Source organism: Pleurodeles waltl, chromosome 3_2 (assembly GCF_031143425.1).
Source record: "Pleurodeles waltl isolate 20211129_DDA chromosome 3_2, aPleWal1.hap1.20221129, whole genome shotgun sequence".
Lineage (NCBI taxonomy): Eukaryota > Metazoa > Chordata > Amphibia > Caudata > Salamandridae > Pleurodeles > Pleurodeles waltl.
This window is the reverse complement of record NC_090441.1, coordinates 82,982,001-82,998,022: the sequence shown is the minus strand read 5'-3', so window position 1 is coordinate 82,998,022 and position 16,022 is coordinate 82,982,001. Positions and strand designations below refer to the sequence as shown.

The window sequence follows — 16,022 nt, the reverse complement described above, 5'->3', positions numbered from 1 at the left end:
CAGCGCACTTTCGATGCAGGGAGCACGCCCAGATTCGTAACCGGAAATTCCTCTAAGAAATAATTTACGAAGTAGGGAAAACATGGCGAGAGAGCGGCAATCGCCATTAAAGGTAGTCTACCACTTTATAGGGCTAGAACAGGAGTTATCCAATAGAAACAAGAACTACTACACTAATATCGAAACTAACTTCGAGTAGAAAATGTAGACTGCAAAACTAATGCCCTTGCAATAATATTTAGCTGTAATCCACGTGTCACAGATTTGACTTTCAAACGGCTTTTTCCAAATATTTTTAGGCGGTGGCTAGAAGAGTGTTCTTTTGGTGAAATGGGGATTCTTTTTACAAGTAGGCATTAAGATGTAATTGTATGGTTCATATTTTTGTTGGTATATTGCCAAGAAGTACACATCCAAGGGACTCCCATCTTAGAGAATAACCCTGGGTAGAAACCCATCCCAGAGAGACATTCAGACGAAACTGATGTAGGAAACCCCCATCCAAACAGCACGCAGCTAAAAAGCATACACTCAGGAGGCCCACATTCAGGAGTCGCATCATGGCGAGGCATCTCAGAGACAGATATAGGACATTCACACAGAGTGCACATTTAGAAGATTTACAACTGTTGGGTACAGAACAAAGGGACAAATGCCCAGAGGCAGACAACCAGGAGGCATACACCAATAACCACACACACATACGCACACCCAGGAAGTACCCATACAGAACACGCTCGCATCCAAGAAGACATGGATTCAGACTTGTCTTGCATAGGACAATCATTAGTATTCATAGATACTGAATTCAAGTGTCCACTTGTGAGATCCCAAAACACGTAAACCATAGGAGAAACATCTCTCCAAATAAAGCAGTAACTAAGCCTATGCCAAAGCAGCCTTTGTTTTCAATTTTATATTTTGATAAAACGTATAAGGAAACTGTAAAAACATAATAGAATTTTTATAAGAAAGGTGAATGCTCTGCCCCTTTGGATCCCTTGTTCCCATTATACTACTCACATACAGAGTGATATAAGATCATGAAAGAAAAGGTCCTCTGTCTTCATAAATCTTTAGAGAGTACAGATCTCTCCAGGAAGCGTTCTTTGTGATCTTTGTACAGGGCAGGTGATCTTTGTACAGTGGTGGTGGCGGTGAGGGTGGTGGGGGTAAGACGAATTATCTAAGGGTGGGTTAGGAATGGGTGTTATAGGCTGTGAGGCTCTGGTGGTGCTTGACATGATCATGTCCACATCTCTGCTGACTCAATTTTCCAGCAGTGGGTGTGTGAGTGTCACCAGCTCGTCCAGGCAGATATCCTGTGCAGTGACTGTTTGTTAGTCGAGCAGGACCAGGTGACTCATAAATGGCGTCTGCTGCACCATGATCCGACCGCTTACCTTTTTACCCTTCCCAACATGATCCATCTCTCATTCTCTTCTTCCCATGCATTTCCCCTTCTTTCTGAACTACTCAAAGCCCTTTACCGGGGGCAGTTTGGTTCGATTTCTTCATCCTGCCTTCCACACGTGACCCCCTCCCTTCTTTCTTATGGCTGCATCTTTCCTGTTTAGGCCTTCTAGAGCATGGAAAGGGTCTTGGGCCAGAACGTCTTCTTCCTGGCCTTCTTTCAACAGGATTCCTCTCTAAACATTTACTTCTGCAGCAATACCCTACTACCACACTCTTATTCATGAATTCAGAGACTTACTACGTTCCCTACTACTAATGGGTGGACCCTATACAGCATTTACTCTGACAACCTGTAAACAGTCCATGCCATGCCCTACTCCACTGTTGCTCTTGGGTGGACCATACAGATCATTCATTCTGGCTATTTGTATCTATGCATGTCGTGGGCTTCTCCACCATTGCCATGGATAGACATTACATCCTAGAACTGCACCACTCTTATATCTGGTTACACACTAAAGAACATTCATCCTAGCTGCCTGCAACCTTTACCACTTCACCACTGTCAATCGTGGGTGGACCCAACAGAACATTTATCCTTGCTTGCTGCGTGTCATGGGCTGCTCCACCGTTGCTCCTGAGTGGACCCTAGAGAGCATATATCATCCTGTAACCATTCCATTGTTACACGGTTGCTCATATGTAGACCCTTGTAACAGAGAGACAGCAGGAGGGACGGGCAACCTGCAAAGACAGTACCATAGGGGCATTTCGGAAGGATTTGGCGATGAGTGCATTAGCACTCAGGCAACGCCCGTCAGCGAGGAAGCATCTGCTCATAGGAAGTAACGATGGAGGAGATGGCTACGCCCAAATGTCTAGGACGCGAATGGAGAGTAGCAGAAGGAAGAAGTGTGAAGAACTGTTGAGAGAGGAGACACTTGCCCGATCGATCCAGAGAAACCAAGGGAGAGCCGGCAGGAAGGAGACATAAGTGAAGGGGAACCGCGGAGCAGCAAGCCCTGAGATACGTGTATGGCTAGAAGTCACCCGGGAACCCAAGCGCCTTTCCACATTTCTAGAAGAATGTGGCTTTGGCTTGAGAAGGTACCGGCTTGCCTACGCAGGCATTGTGGTTTGGGAGGGAAGGGGTGAGTGGGACGAACGAAAGAGAAGTCCCTGAGTAAAGAAGTGGTTTGACTGCATGCAAGATCTAGGCAACAGCACTGCAGGAAATTGACACTCAATCCAAATGTGGTGACTCTAGCATGCATGTCAAAGCACTCCCTTAGTCTTTTTCCTTTCACCCTATTCACTCCTGCCTCCTTCCCGTTTTCCTGCAATAGTCGTTCCCCATACAAAAGACTTACCAGCGGTCCTGTTTCCTTCCTTACTCTGAGGCAACCCTGACAAGAAGGCACCCTGAGGGACCTCAGGTGTTGAACCGAAAAGAGAAGAGAAAAAGAGACAAACAGAAGAAGTTCTGGAGTTTGAACAAACTCATTCCTAAATAACATAACTGTGTGATATATAGACCAAGCTGAGAATAAAACAACTACAGACAGGTCACTATTTGCAACCAATACCCAACCGATTGACATCACCTTTCCTACCCTTGAGAGATGGGCACAGGGTACAGAAATAGCAATAGGACAGTCTCTAATGGACCAGTAGAGAGAACAAATCTTAGACCTAATCACTCATTGTCAAGACTTTTTGTTTTGCAAAAACACTACTAGCTGAGCCTGATATCCAGACTGAGACAGGTAGAATAGTATGTCTCTGTCCGTACAGAATACCGGAGTGCAGACAACTAGCAGTTGAGCAGGAAGTAACCAAAATGTCAGAGGGAGACATTATCAAACCCTCGAATAGCCCCTGGTGCTTTCCCATTTTGCTGGTGCCAAAACCCAACGGAACTACATCTTTTTGCCAAAACCCAATGGAAGTCACCCAAGCACACTGCCACGTTCCTGGAGGAATGTGGCTTGAGAAGGTACGGGCTCGCCTACATGGGCATTGTGGTTGGAGAGGGAGGGGGCGAGCTGGATGAACAAAGGAGAAGTCCCTCACAAAAGAAGTGGTTTGACTGCATGCGAGGTCTAGGCAATAGCACTGCGGGAAACTGGCACTCAGTCCAAACATGATGATGACAGTACGCTTGTCAAAGCAGTCCCTTAGTCTTTTCCTTTCACGCTTCTCATTCCCGCCCTCTTCCCGTGTTCCTGCAATAGTCGGTCTCCATATACAAGACTTAACAGCAGTCCTGTTTTCACTTTTTCTCCGAGGAAAACCTGACGAGAAGGCACCCTAATGGACCACGAGTGTTGGACCTAAAAGAGAAGAGAAAAAGAGAGAAACAGAAGAAGTTTTGGAGTTTGGACGAACTCATTCCTCAATAACATAACCGCATGACAGAGACCAAGCTGAGAATAATACAACTACAAATAAAAATAGCAAGGTAACCAAGGCTTACCTGAGTCTGTCCTATCTTAAAGTCGTAGACAGAGCTACCTAAAACCCTGACCCTGTCACAACTCTATAGAACATTTAACCTGGCAGCTTGTAACTAGTTTGTGCCTTGGGCTGCTCCACTGTTGCACCTGAGCATATCCTATAAATCATTCATCCTGACTTCGTATAATCAGTGTGTGCCCTGAGTTGCTCCACTGTTGCACCGGGGTGAATCCTACAGGGCATTTACCCAGGAAGCTTGTAACTAGTGGAGCATGGTCTGCACCACTATTGCGCCTGGGTGGATCCTACAAACCTTGTATCTTGGCTGCCTGTAACCAGTGCCTATCCAAAGCTGCTCCACCATTACTACTGAGTGGACCCTAAAGAGCAATTACCCTGGCAGCCTGTAACGAAAGCATGCAGTGTGCTGTTCCTTTCTTTCTCCTCAGTGGGAACTATACAGTGTTTACCCTGGAAGCCTGTAAGCAGTGCATGCCCACCAGTACAATGGCAGAAGTGGGGTAGGAGTTGAACATCCAAGCGAAAATAAGAGATACAAAGTTGATTAAGTCAGTGGTCTATCCAGAGTAATGGTTCTCTGCATACAAGCATCCTGCTACCTATCGATGTGACCTGAGTTGCCAAAAGATACATTCACTAACATACATTGAAAGAAGGTAGCACAGCAAGATAACATAGGAATACAATTCCGTAGTATAAGTCCTTGAATTCTTATAAGGGTTTGTGCTGCAATTTAGTATTGTTGATCTCAATGGAACAATGTCGCATTCTGACATCAATGTTTTCAGGTTGTGTCAAAACAACCTGCTTGCAGGTTGCATCGAAACAGCCATCTGTAACCAGTGCATGCCATGGGCTGCTCCACTGCTGCTCCCAGGTGGAGACTATGCGCCCTGCTCATTGTTTGCCTCGGACAAGCGCATGCTGTGGGCTACACCTCTGCCACTCTTGGATGTCATCTATAGGGCATTTACACTGGCTGTAGGTATCCAGTTTATTCCCCGAGTTGCACCTCAGTCTCTTTTGGATGGACTCTATCGAGCACTTAGACTAGCAGTCAAATACTTAAACCTGATGATAATGGGCTGAATGTGACTTTGGCGTCTTGTCATTAGGCCATTAGACTTCTTGATTTTATACGTGACACATGTATATTTCCCTTTTTTCACCGGTTGTCTAGATACATTTGTGTGTGTGCGCATACAAATGTGTGACCTCAGGCCCTGGCTGCCTGTAAACAGAACATACCTGTATGTTACTCCTTGGTGCTCTGTAATGAACATTTACAAGGACTGTCATTGTCTTGTACATGCCCGCCGGTTATCCCTCTCCTAATCTTTAGATTTTCTACAATGGCTGCCTGTAAACAGCACATCCGTGATTTTATCCTGTGTAACTCCCAGGCAGTTTCTCCTCAGCTTGCTTGAGGGTTGTGCCTCTGTCACACCTGGATTCTCTCTTTGTATCACTTACCGCACCTGCGTGCAACCAGAGCATGCCTGAGGGTTATGCCTCTGTCACACCCAGATGTTCTCCTTGGATTATTCACCGCATCTGCCCGTAACCAGAGCATGCCTGGAGGTTATGCCTCTGTCACACCAAGATGTTCTCCTTGGATCATTCACCGCATCTGCCCGTAACCAGAGCATGCCTGGAGGTTATGCCTCTGTCACACCCAGATGTTCTCCTTGGATCATTCACCGCATCTGCCCGTAACCAGAGCATGCCTTGGGGTTATGCCTCTGTCACACCCAGATGTTCTCCTTGGATCATTCACCGCATCTGCCCGTAACCAGAGCATGCCTGGGGGTTATGCCTCTGTCACACCCAGATGTTCTCCTTGGATCATTCACCGCATCTGCCCGTAACCAGAGCATGCCTGGGGGTTATGCCTCTGTCACACCCAGATGTTCTCCTTGGATCATTCACCGCATCTGCCCGTAACCAGAGCATGCCTGAGGGTTATGCCTCTGTCACACCCAGATGTTCTCCTTGGATCATTCACCGCATCTGCCCGTAACCAGAGCATGCCTGAGGGTTGTACCTCCGCTGCTCCTGAAGACTCTCTGTACCTCCCAGTGGAGTAGTGAAGGTGACATTGACCCTAATGCAAGCAAATGCCCCCCGCCCCCGCACACAGGTTGGGTAGTACAATAAAGCCACACTCAAGGCCCAGTGGGCACTTGAGGCTCCTAGTCCCTGGTGCACTCACTTAGTTGGCTATATATTTTGAGAGTGTAGCAGGACACTGCAGGGAACATTTCTTGGTGATGGAGACTTGGTATTTATGGGTGGAGGTCAGTGGACATTTTATGTTTTTAGGATTGTCATTTTGTGTATCAGTTGTTTAGAAATATGGGAGCAGAATCAAACCTTTCTGAACAGTGAACATTTGCAGAAAACAACATTTATAGTTTTAATGAGTGGTGTATTCATGTACTATCCAATACTAGCTTGCATTTCTTCTCTTGTCAATTTCTCTCTAATGCTTGTTATGCATGGAGGTCTATTGCTCTCTTTTCTGTTAATTTTAGGAGCCTGGAGGCCTAATTGGTTATTCTTGGTCGTATCCCCCTCTAACCCTCTGCTGTGCTGTCAAGACCGAGTTGTCTATTGCTGTCCACTTGGAGACTTGTCTTCTCTCCTGTGGTACGTGTGGTGCGTTCATTGGCTTTTGAGTAAGGCCAAAGTTAAGTTAGTGAATTTTTACTGAGACTTGTTTTTTCCCATACCTTATTACCTTGAATGATGATATACAATGTTTTGGAAAATGTTCAATTCTGAATGCTTTGATTTCTGTAAATTAATGTTAAGCATATATATTCTGTAATAAATATGTCCTTTGTATATAGGCATACATGTTAGCTGTGTATTCTTTTGGGTGAGGAGGGGGTTCCAAACCCCAACAAATCAGCAGCCTATTTTCTTAACTAACCCATCTTCAAGTCTATTTGGATGCCAAGGTGTCTTGCATAGAATGCTACAAAAAGGCTTCAGTTGTAAAACAGTCTAAAGAACATAAAAGGGTTTAAAATAAAATCCCTATGACGACTTTCCGTCTGTACTGCTCTGCCGATCTCACAGGCGGCGTGTCTGGGTCAGTCAGACTTCACCATCAGTGCCACCGCCTTCCTCCAGGGCCTCAGCTCAGTGAAGGGGCACAGAATGCCTCGAGAGCTCGGGTGTCTGCTCACAGTGCCCTCTCGGTTCCACTCTTACAGGACTCCTCCTAGGGAACAATGCACACTTTGTGTACCGAGGAATGTGCTGAACCTAAACAGTGAGGGAAGAAAAGGGGGCAATGAATAGACGCTATAATGCAACCTCTCACTCTAAGCTTTCGGCCATCACCAGGATCATTCACACCCTTCAATATGCGCCAACCGGGTGCACGTAGCACTAAACCGGGCCTGCCTGTTTCTGTGAAGACTTGAGACAGAAACTCTTAAAGTTTTTTTGTTAACTCTTGCCTCAGATGCGGGCACCACTTAGATGCAGATTCATTTCTTTCGACTTCTTTTACCTCTGAACCGATCCGGTCATAACATACAGTTGCTTCCTTACCTTGTTGGCATTAATGGACTTTTGATTCAGCCACTTGCACGAAACCCTGGCCTCTAATCTACCTATTTCATCAGTCTTGATAAAGATTGCCAAGACGAAACACGTGTCGGCTGCCCAGAAGTTTCCTTGTACTTAGCTGTTTATAGGCTGCCCTGGAACTTTCCTGTACTTTGTTGTTCATATCACCGGCTGTGTATCTGGAACAAGTTCTTGAAGATTATTAAATCTGCTTTATGGATTTTCAGTTCAAGTCTATGACAGTTTCTTATTGATTTCTTCCTGATCACTTTGGTAACCATTACATAGTGTGATCCAACCCTTTTTGTGTACTACATTATTGGGCCTCCAATTCTAGATGTATCTATATTGATTCTCACTTATTTGTGTGTATGTAGACTCTAACAATGACCCTAAAGCACTGCAGACTCTAAACTTTGACCCTCTATTTGTTTACATTTTTTTCAGTACACTAGTGCTATAAACTCACCCCTTCACCAAACTTTTAACTTTTTTAGGAACCAATGGTAAAGCACTCTGACACCTCCAGATCTAGTACCCTTTGTGTAAAACTGTAAATAAAGATAGATTATTGAAAAATGATACTCAGTAGCCTGACTGAAACCTCACTGAACGTATTGGTCTTGTATCCAATACGTCTTTCGACAACAGACAGCTGTAGGAAAGACCTAAAAAGGAGTTTCCAGAAAACTTCACTGAGGATTCCCCTGCTGATGTTTTCAACTGAGTTAGAGAAAGATTCAGACATACATTGTATCAACAATTTTAAAAGTCATAATGTGTGATGGGTTTGTTAATTCCATTTTAATATGTATTTTCAATGTTTAAACAGATGTTGAATTATTTCACCATAGGTGTAGTAGGCTTATGGATTTTGTCTTTTTTAATTTCCTCACTGGTTCGCTTAAAATGTACCATCCTTTTATGTAAATGTTTAAAAAAAAAAAAACTTTGATATACATTTTTAAAGTATAAACCTTGACCTGTACTGAGGTGCCTACTCTCAAGGCTTTTTTGCACTTTTGAAAATATTGACATATAGGTACACCATGGTCATATTGTAGCACCCTATTTCTGTCACCTAGTTAACCAGAGTTTACGTCCTTCTGTATCAAACACCATACTATTTTTTATAGCTGAAGTAGCGTCCACTGCAGTTCCTTCAGAATTATAGGGATGTGATTGAGGTCAGACAGAAATGTGTAGGCCACTCTTCAGAAAAGCATAGGTAGAAGAAGAGATGCCATTGATAAGGATATTAGCACCACTTGTATGTAAAGTAATAGAGATCACCAAAGCAAAGTGTAAAAATGTATACGTAAAAAAGTAGAGAAACAAAGTTTTAGCCAACACAAATGTATATGGAAAATACAAACCTAGAGGTAGTAATGTTGAAGTTTTACCAGTACATTTGTGAATGGTACATAGATATATGTTAAGCTTTATTTGCTTACCTTCCTATTACTCCCTCCTTAATCCTAGCCCTGAATACATCTGTTGGTATATTCTACTTTTCTGTAGTCTGACTTTATACTTTTCTGCCTTTTTGTCTCTGTTGTTTTGTTACTCTGCCTTTTTTGTTTCTACTGTTTTAACTGCAAGCTTTGCCACTATCCAGAAAAAAAGAGAAAATGACTCGGAGGGATGGTCTGATGTTTGTTTTGGAGAGAGAAAGATTTTATTTCTGCAGCAGCAAGATCTTGCAAAAGGTTTAGTTTTCTTTGCAGTGTGAGTCCTGAAGGAGAGGTCGGTATTGAGGAATAATCCCAGTTACTTGGTGGTTTGGGTGTGCAGTATTTGCCTCTATTCATGTTTAAGTCAAGATATTTGTGTTTGTCCGTTGCTGTTTGTGTTGAAGAGAAATTTAGTTTTGTTATGATTCAGTTTGAAATGGGTGTTTGGCATCAAGTGCCCTATGAGAGATAGGCAGGTCAAGTCAGTTGATGTTGTTAGGAGAGTTGACATCGAGTTAGGTTTTGTGTAATTGGCATATTAATGTATCTTGATACTGTTGTCAGTGAATAGTACTCCAGGTGGGTTCTGAATAGAAGTGAAGATGATAGGACGTGGGGTTGGGAGGAGAACCCCTGTGGAACTTCACAGGTAAATGGAAAACACTATTGAAGTGCAGGGGATGAAATAAAGATTCCAGTAGCAGAGAGAGCTATAACAAATCGTGAAGCCTTTTTCCTGTAGAAGAAACTCCAGCCACAAGTATCTCACATTCCACAGCTTTCATACATTCCACTGTACTCAAAAATCAACAGTCCGACAGAGAATCATGAGATAGCAACACAATTCACTAAAGGGAAGGGGGAGATAGGAACATACTAAACAATGGATATTACATATAATAAAATGCTGGTAGAAATACCACAACTATCATCTTGAAGTGCTAATTTCAGAGTTTTGATGTTGATTAGAGAGATATCACAACTAATCAGTTCTTGTGCCTGGAAAATTCATGCACATTTCCAGAGTGTCTAAATCAGCTTGGTGGTCAATGATTTCAAAAGCAACTAAAAGGTTGTGCCGGATCAAATGGCAGGAGCCTCTTTTGATGATGACTCGGGGCCAGGAGGGTCATCTGCGGCTTGTATAGTTGTGTTTTGGGGTTGTCATGTAACCTGAAGCCTTATTAACGTATTACTGGAGATTATTCTATTAATTTGATTTTGCTGGAGGATGGCGACAGCTTTCATAAGCACCTTTTCGAGGAACTCCAGTGATATTTGGAAAGGCAGGTGGCAATGTCCTTGTAGAAATTAGTGGGAACCACGTTTGTAGTCCTCAGGAGTGGTGGAATCTGTCCCACTTATGTGTGTCAGGGAAAATGCCTTAGATCTGTGCGGTGCTGAAACAGAGGATGGGTGTGAGCAGTGCTTAATTTGTGCTTGTTGTTTCCGGTACTGAGCACCGGCACTTATTTTTGAGGGCCGGCGCTTATTCTTCTGCCCCAAGCATTTGCTGCAAGCAAAAGACATATGTGGAAAGGACGGAGGAAGAGGAAAACGACAAAGCATCACAATGGGAGAAAGCAGAAAGCTGCAAGAGTGAGCTGGAGGGGCAGGGAGTGGCTGTAAATGGATTAAAGAGGCCCGAGATGGCTTTAGGATTACGCTGCCTCCGTATTCTATGCCCATAATTCCACTTCCACCTACCCCCATATGAGAAGTGGTATTTTATTGGTTTATTCAAAATTTGGCAGCAGAGTGGAGGGCACTGTAGACATGAAAGCTGCGGCCATGTCCTGTGTACCTTGTGCCTTCAGATAGCACATACATTTTGCTGTACATTTGATCATGTATTAAAGATATCCATACTGGGCATTGGAGCACTTTACAAATGCATATTAACAATATCAGTAACAATAACACAGATGCTCCATGCTTTTTCAGACTTGTGCAGGCGTCTGTGGAGTAAATGGAGATACATTTTGTTAGAGTCCTGTAGAAATGACAGAACTATGGATTAAACCAGAAGCAGTCTGTGTACCTGCTGAAGTGGAGGCCACCGCCTAGAGATAGTGTGTGCTCCAAAGATGACCAGAAGGCATAGCACCAGCTGTGCCTGAAGCAGAGCTAACCCTTTTCTGCCAGAACATGACTTCAGAAAGGACATCCAAGCACCGGACGTCTCATATCTTAACACCTGCTGGCCAGCACCACACACTCCCATCTACCTGCGTCCCACACAGAGCAGATTTCACGCCACGACAGGCCTCATCAAGGGACTGAAGAAATATGACTGGTCCACCCCCTTACAAAGGGCGCTACATCTGTCCTTCTGCCTCCCTGAGACCCTTCAAATAGGTGAAAGCAAACACATCGCAAGACCTGGCAAATGTGATCAAGATCCATGGTGGTCTTTACGGTACCCGCAGCAGTGAACGCAAAGTGTAAGGAGAAAACAGAGGCCACAATCTTCACTCGTGAATCAAGGGGCTTGTGTATCCATCAGAGTGGACGTGGCTGAGACCAGTGGTACCCCGGGGGGGCACCTGGCTGTATTTAACTCATGAAGCTGGATCAATATCTAGCCATACTATTCTATAGTCTGCTCTGTTTTTTTCAAAAGACTACGTGCAATTCTTTTAAGAATTATATAGTGAGATGAAAGGCTGGGAACGGCTTGAAAATGGTTCAAGTCAAACCCAAAACAAGCCCCAATTTCTGCTGATTTTGTTGGAGTGCAATGCATCAACACACCTTGATTTGATTTTGAATTCTGAATTCCAGCCACATTTATGTCCTTGCTAAATGGAAATAATTCTTGCAAACGATATACCTAGAATGTATTTTCTTTATGAATCTAATCAACCCTATTATATAAAAAAAAGTTGTTCCAATCATATAGGGCGAAATTTCTGTAGAGAACATAGAAATGAGGCTGTAATAAGGTGCAGCTCATTTAGCATAATCCAGCAGTATAAAATTGCCTTTCAGGTAACATTGGGAATTTGTGGCATAGTTATCGCATCCGGAATATACCGCAACTCTGTTCTCATAATACATTCAAGATTTGTCAAAATCTCCAGGAATAATTCTATATTGTATTGCCATGTTTATCACGACGAAATTCCTTTTTTCGCACCTTCTTGCCATGTTTTCTTACAGTCTACTAAGAGCTACTCTTATGGTCAGCAAGGGTGGGCTACCAATGGCCTAGATAAGTCAGTCGGTAAATGCGCCTAAATTGTGAGTCAGACAGTTAACACAGAACAAGTGTAAATGTCCTTATTTGCTTTTTGGGATTAGTTGGGACCTGCCAATCTGCATCTCCAGGGCTAGAAAACAATTTAAACTCTATTAAATACCTGCCAGAGTGCAACAGATTGAATTAATACCTACTTCTTATTTGTCCACGCTGTGTATAGACAGGTGCAATTTGATGCATATGTTGTGTTACCTGTTCTGCTCTCGGAGTTTAATTGAATTTTATTTTCAACAAACTCGGTGAAATAATTAAGTTTTAAATCAATTGAAAAGTAAGTCTTTGGGTGTTTTGAGCTAGAAAACGGCTCTCCAACTAATGAAATGCGTGGATTACTTTTCTGTGGGCTACCGGGAATTGGACGGATTAAAAACCTCCAATGCCAGAAAAGTTTCTTCAAGAATTCTTGCACTTCTGTAATCTGGAAACTTTGAATGAACATCAATCTGTCAAGACCTGAGACGCACTTTTTTTTAATGTATACATGAGTGATGTATTCAGTCGTTTTGCACACTGGGCCAGCCACCTCCTCACACTGAGTTTGGAGGGCGCAATGGGCTGCCCTCCTCTGTCTGTCCTCGCGTGCAGCTCTACCGAGGGCCGCCATCACTGAATGAATTGTGGGGTGGGACACGCCGTCTCTTTGCCCAAAGCTTCGAGAAGACGCTCCCCCGCCATGCACCCCTCACCTAGTACTGGAGTCACTCCCAGCTGGAGAAGAAGGTATTACGTGCAGCTCTCGGCAGCAGGCGCCGAACCCTCCGGACTATCTTCTCGGCTCTCGCAGGTGTCGTGAGATAGGGGCCCCGCCTTCCCGCGGAGCCCGCCCTCAGGTGTGTCGCCTCCTCCTGCACCTCCCTCACAGGCCGCCGCCTCCCTCACCTACAGGCTCCGGGCCAGAGCCTTTGGTACACTCCAGCCCGGCTGTCAGAGGGTTTTGACAGGAGGCCCTCGCTCTGCCAGCTCGTCCTGCCCGCGGGTTACCCCATCTCAGGGGGAGGCAAGAGTCTGAGGAGGGCCACGGCGCCTCATGACATCGCCAGATCGCCTCAGAACACCCTCCCTCGGTACAGGTGCACTGACCTCTTCTCGGGTTGCACTTCTTGCCTCAGAGGCGCTTGCTCTTCAGGCGGCGCTTTAACAGGACGAGATGACGGACAAGCGGCGATGGCAGACCGGGAGCTCCCCCGGGGTGGACCCTGAACAGAAGGGATACCCCATCCATCCACCCGAGGCAGGGGACCCACCCTACCTGGAGGCCGCCTTGGAGCAGAAGGAGGAGCAGCTGCTCCTGGCCGCACAGCTGGGCAAAGCGCTGCTAGAGGAGAACGAGGAGCTACGAGCAGAGAACAGGAGGCTCCAGGAGCGAGCGACCCACACACTGCAGGTGAGGGAGCCGGCGAAGGGCTATAGCGCCCAGGACCAGTCTGCGAGGCAGCTCCCCGCGCCAAGGCACCTGCTGCATGTACAAAGTACACGTGGAGCCTGCGGCAGGGCTAACTGTCCAATAATGACATTTTAATGCCTATAAGAACGATCGTATTATCAATTACTATTAAAAGCTTAGAAATCTGCCTTCTGCAACACCTATCTTCTTCTGAAACGTCTGAGAAAAAATCTTATTTATACAGCCAGCGGCGTACCTTAGTGAGATGTGGGTGTGAATCTAAAATTTCCCAATTAAAATAGTTGATAGGTGAGAGGTGGTTCGGGATGGAATGTTTCCAAGAGGAACGGGGTGATCCGTGTTGGGTGGGCCTCTTTCTAGAATGGCATAGTGGGCACCGCTTAGCCTATTTGCAAGCATTCATCCCATCACCTCTTGGGTGTCTGATTGCCAGTAGTCTGGAAACCCAGGACTGGTGCAGCTCTCTGAGTCTACTCCGCCAATGTTTGTGAATTCCAAAAAGCAGTCAGTATGTTCACATTCAAGGAGTACTTTTATGGGTGAGATTCACTATTTTTTTGTAACTCAGTCACTAAATATACTTAAGATTCTGATCCAAAAAGTTAAAAGCTCTTAGTGAAATGAGAACAACAAGAACAAATGACACATACATAGCAGACCAGACTCAGGGCCTCCAGATCCAATTAATAGTTTAAGAATGCATTAACACCCAAACCCCCATTGAACCCCCAAACCTGAACCCTTGTAGGTACACACCTAGGCCTCATAGTTCTCCCTGGGAAATCATGACTGTAGTCAAGTACTGCACAACAGCCAGGAGTCCCTGCCCTGGAATCGCTTATTTTAAAAGTACTTTCATTGCATGCACTCTTCTTCGTCTCTGCTATGAGAAGTCTTGATGGTAAAGTTGGCATGTAGGCAGGGATCCAAGTTTCCAGTCCTCACCTTTTACAAATCACTTTATCAAGTGACTGACAGCCCCTTGTGCTAAGCCCGTGTTGCAAACAGAGGTGGGCGCATGGGCAAATTAACAAGATAAAGCAAGCAGAGCCGAGCCAAAAGACCTGGCTTGGCTCGAAGACCCATATTTATACTTTTTTAGCACCACATTTGCGCCGCTTTTAGACACAAAAGCGGCGCAAACTTACAAAATACAATTGTATTTTTTAAGTTTGCGCCGCTTTTGCGTCAAAAAATGACACAAATGCAGTGCTAAAAAAGTATAAATATGGGCCTAAGAGTCTGTGCAAAGGCATAGCCATTAAAATGCTTAGGCATGTAAATCATGTAGCAAACATAATGTACAAATATGATACAGTCTCTACAAACTTTAAAAAAGTGTATTTCTTTCGCAAGTGGAAGCATGTTTTTTCACCTTAGTGCATCAGATTCTATCACTGCATAGGCATATATTAATTAAATGTGATAGTCTTTAAAGATTAACTAAGACAATCTAGTGGGTCATCCCTCAACAGTAGTGCCAGTAGTGAACTAAGAGGCAAGTCCGTCATCATGTAAACCCTAAATGTGGCCTAGAGATTTATTATAGATGAAACATTATAGTCTCTCAACTGAAACAAAGGGGGTGCTTGTACAGCGCACATCCTGAACTCACATGTTTAAAAAAGCTCTCATTTGTGCTATTAAAGAAAAGGGGAAATAAAATGTTTGCCTAGGCTCACACAATTTGGACAAGCATCGAAGTCAGTAGTTTAAAAAAAAAAAATATGTCACCGGGTGTATATCTGTCTCTCTCCTGTTTTACATCAAAGGGAACTAATTTGCCTTTTATTTTTGATGTATGATCAGAAAAACTGACACGACATACCAGACTTCACTTAGGGACCACAAATCCGACTAACAAGCCAATAATGTATTTATTTGGGGGGTGGATGTCATACCCCAAATACACCCCTGAAACTGTAAACAGTGGTGGAAAAAGACAGACTTTTTCAGGTCTGATCCACTCAAGGTTGGACTACGTAAATTCACTATATGCAGGAGTCCCTAAATACCTTCTTAAAAAACTACAGGTTATTAGTTCCTAAATTTAATAGAACTAGACCAGGTGGCTAAAATTTCTCAGCGCTCAGCTAAAAACTGGAATGCCATAACAAGTGAGCTGTGGCCAAAGAGAATCACATTCTTCTCAGAGATGCGCTCAAGACTTGGCCATTCAGTCCAGCCTTCTCAGATCTTCTTTCATCGTTTCCCATGTGGCTGATGCCCTTGCACAAAGAGACCCCTGGTGAACGTGCGCTTTATAATTGGAAGTGACAAACCATAACACGTACAAGCTCACGACCGCACGTTCTACGGTCTCAGAACTCCAGGGTGACTAATAATATCCTTAAGATGTACCTGAGGGGATGTATTAGTCTAAATGATAACAACAGGTATCCATTTGAAGTTGTCAGTAGTTTCC

General features: G+C 44.3%; 1 protein-coding gene across 1 annotated transcript in view; it reads left to right on the top strand.

The window, feature by feature from the left end:
• Positions 1 to 13,048: 13,048 nt before the first annotated feature.
• Positions 13,049 to 16,022, top strand: part of LOC138286505 (BICD family-like cargo adapter 1) — a 71,004-nt gene continuing 68,030 nt past the window's right edge. Inside the window, exon 1 of the mRNA XM_069226846.1 lies at positions 13,049 to 13,576. Within this exon, the coding sequence (XP_069082947.1) occupies positions 13,340 to 13,576 (237 nt within the window). The 5' untranslated portion in view covers positions 13,049 to 13,339. The remainder of the gene's footprint in view (positions 13,577 to 16,022) is intronic.